Genomic DNA, 3,203 nt, shown 5'->3' with positions numbered 1-3,203 from the left:
GTGGGGTGGGGCGGGGGGCTTATCCCTGCAGCTCTCTCCAGGGGCTCGCTGGGTAAGAGTTACACGGGATGTTGCAGTGGTTACCAAGGGGGATCCAGGCCAAGCTAGGGCTCAGCCTGGGGTCTGGCCCCAGCCTGTGTCCACTGTGACAGCCCATTTCCCTCCCCTACAGCGCTTCTTCCTGAGCAGTGCCCGCCAGGCCTGCCTGGCACAGAGTGGCTCTGTGCCTCCTGCCATGCAGTGGCTCTGCCACCCCGTGGGCCACCGTTTCTTCGTGGATGGGGACTGGGCCGTGCTCAGTACCCCACGGGAGACCCTGTACAGCTTGGCTGGTAACCCAGGTGCTCTCTTACCCTTTCCCTGTCCCCTCTCCTGTCCCATGTCCTCATTCCTGTTCTGTCCCTTGTCGCCTGAATCTCTGGCTGTCTCTGGCCACCCCAGTCCTTCTCCCTGCCATGGGTTATTGATGTGGGGGCTGTAGGAAGGGAAAGGCCTGGGTGAGTCTCGGTTCCCACTGGGGCTTTCAGAAGCACATGCAGGGATTGAAGGGCAGGTGGCTGATTGGAGAGGTGACCCCAGGCAGCACCGCTGTGGAGTAAGGAAGCGGAGCCAACAGTGGTACCTTCTCAAGTCGGTTTTCCTTTGGGAGCAGCGTAGGGCAGGCCTCAGTGTTGTCCTGGCCAACGCTGGTGCTGGCGTAGTTATGTCCACCTGTTTTCCCCTGTCCTTGGCACGGGCTGCACCCAGGGGCATGCCGGCACTTCCCAGTGACCCTGAGTGTGGCCCCAGCCCACCCAGGTAAAAGCCCTTAGCTTGGAGAAAAGGGTGGGGCCCTGCTCCCCACCCCACTCACCTCCTCTTCTCCACAGTGGACCCCCTGGCCCAGGTGACTCAGCTATTCCGGGAACATCTCTTGGAGCGAGCACTGAACTGTGTGACCCAGCCCAACCCCAGCCCTGGGTCAGCTGATGGGGACAAGTAAGTGTCATTGTGCCCTCCTCCAGGCAAGGCTCCTCCAGCAGGATTCTGGGAATAGCTCTGTCCTCAACCCTGCGGAGAGGGCCAGAGCTAGGCTACCATGCGTGCCATGCGCCCTTCGTTCCTCTCTGGGTTTCCTCTCCCCACCAGCCTATGGGAGGAGACAGTGGCAGTTTGCAGAGCCAGGGGTCAGGCTGTACTCTAGTGGGCAGGTGGGGAGGGCCAGCACCCTCCTAGGACCCCTGCCATCTGTCCCGACAGCCAACCCTCTCCTGCCACAGGGAATTCTCGGATGCCCTCGGGTACCTGCAGCTGCTGAACAGCTGTTCTGATGCCGCGGGGGCTCCTGCCTGCAGCTTCTCCATCAGTTCCAGCATGGCCACCACCACCGGTGAGCCCCCGGCCCCTGCCCTGGCTCCCTTCTCAGTCCCCGTGCAGCGTGGCTGAGGGTTCAGGGGACCCTCCCTCTTTTGCAGGCATAGACCCAGTGGCCAAGTGGTGGGCCTCTCTGACGGCTGTGGTGATCCACTGGTTGCGGCGGGACGAGGAGGCGGCTGAGCGGCTGTGCCCACTGGTGGAGCACCTGCCCCGGGTGCTGCAGGAGTCTGAGTGAGTGCACGGCAGGTTCCTCCTGCCTGGCCCTGGGCCCAGCCTCCCTCATCCCCTGGGCACTGTGCCTCCACTCAGCCTTTGTGCAGGGAACTCGAGCCAGGGCAGTGGGAAGCACTCAGCCAGGGTTTGTGGACTGGTCTGATTGGCACTCTTCTGCCCTGGTCCCAACAGGAGACCCCTGCCCAGGGCGGCTCTGCACTCCTTCAAGGCTGCCCGGGCCCTGCTGGGCTGTGCCAAGGCAGAGTCTGGTCCAGCCAGCCTGACCATCTGTGAGAAGGCCAGTGGGTACCTGCAGGACAGCCTGGCTACCACACCAGCCAGCAGCTCCATTGACAAGGTGAGGGGTGGGGCCAGGGGCCTGGCAGGGCTGGGGGACTCAGCCTTCCATTCCCTGGTCCTTCTCCCCAGGCCCCAGGGACTGCAGAAGACCATGGGGTTAGCCCAGGCAGCACAGGATGAGGGGTCCAGCAGATAGGAGGTCTAGCAGTCCTTGCTTTTTGGCTAAGGCTTCTGTCTAGTGGAGAGGCGTTGCCCTTATCTGGCCTCAGTTTCCCCATTCTGGGAGGATGGGGGTGGATGGTGTGGTAGGATCCCTTTGGAGGCCCTGCATCAGGAGGGCTGGACAGCTGCTCCTGGGCCGGTGGCGGGCGTGGGGGCCAAGAGAGGCGGGCGGCCCCGCGGTGCATTGCTGTTGCATTGCACGTGTGTGAGGCGGGTGCAGTGCCTCGGCAGTGCAGCCCGGAGCCGGCCCCTGGCACCGCGGGCCCCCATCCTGCCCCTCCCAGAGTTGGAGCCCTGGTGACCCTGCCCTGCCCGCCACCCCCAGGCCGTGCAGCTGTTCCTGTGTGACCTGCTCCTTGTGGTACGCACCAGCCTGTGGCGGCAGCAGCAGCCCCCGGCCCCGGCCCCGGCAGCCCAGGGCACCAGCAGCGGGCCTCAGGCTTCTGCCCTTGAGCTGCGTGGCTTCCAACGGGACCTGAGCAGCTTGAGGCGGCTGGCACAGAGCTTCCGGCCTGCCATGCGGAGGGTGAGTGCCCAATGACTCCCTGTCCTCAAGATGGGGAGTCAGGCAGTGGTGGAGAGGGACAGCCCTGAGCCTCCACTCTCCTGGCCCCCAGGTGTTTCTACATGAGGCCACGGCCCGGCTGATGGCGGGGGCCAGCCCCACACGGACACACCAACTCCTCGACCGCAGTCTCAGGCGGCGGGCAGGCCCCGGTGGCAAAGGAGGTAAGGGGCAGCTGCTGACCAGGGATGTGCTGTCTGCTCAGCAGGGAAGGGCACACATGGGGTGTGATACCAAGGGAGGCTGCGTGTGTGTCAGATGGGACAGACAGGCCTGGCACAGTGGCTCACGCCTAGCACTTTGGGAGGCCCAGTCAGGAGGATAGCTTGAGCCCAGGAGTTGGAGGCCGCAGTGAGCCTGGGTGACAGGGAGAGTCCCTATCTCAAGGAAAAAAACAAAAAAACAAGCATCTTCTTGGTGGTTACCTGATGACAGTTCCTTTCACAAGAAATCAGTGGGGCAACTGTCATTTGTGGGATATATGACTACACGTGCGTGACTCAGTCTGTGGACTTTATGTGTGGGCTGAGACTAGGGTGGGGAGAGG

At 63.3% G+C, this 3,203-nt stretch overlaps 1 protein-coding gene across 2 annotated transcripts in view; it reads left to right on the top strand.

Annotated features, from left to right (window-relative positions):
- SREBF1 (sterol regulatory element binding transcription factor 1) overlaps positions 1 to 3,203 on the top strand; it is a 12,378-nt gene extending 9,175 nt beyond the window's left edge. For both annotated transcript variants that reach the window (XM_011975264.1, XM_011975263.1), the window contains 7 exons: positions 173 to 341; positions 870 to 978; positions 1,260 to 1,369; positions 1,455 to 1,587; positions 1,762 to 1,927; positions 2,417 to 2,617; positions 2,709 to 3,203. In XM_011975264.1, the coding sequence (XP_011830654.1) occupies positions 173 to 341; positions 870 to 978; positions 1,260 to 1,369; positions 1,455 to 1,587; positions 1,762 to 1,927; positions 2,417 to 2,617; positions 2,709 to 2,981 (1,161 nt within the window). In that variant the 3' untranslated portion in view covers positions 2,982 to 3,203. The remainder of the gene's footprint in view (positions 1 to 172; positions 342 to 869; positions 979 to 1,259; positions 1,370 to 1,454; positions 1,588 to 1,761; positions 1,928 to 2,416; positions 2,618 to 2,708) is intronic.

The sequence above is a fragment of the Mandrillus leucophaeus genome, unplaced genomic scaffold (assembly GCF_000951045.1).
Source record: "Mandrillus leucophaeus isolate KB7577 unplaced genomic scaffold, Mleu.le_1.0 Scaffold153, whole genome shotgun sequence".
NCBI classification, from domain to species: Eukaryota; Metazoa; Chordata; class Mammalia; order Primates; family Cercopithecidae; genus Mandrillus; species Mandrillus leucophaeus.
This window is presented reverse-complemented; position numbering and strand designations above follow the sequence as displayed.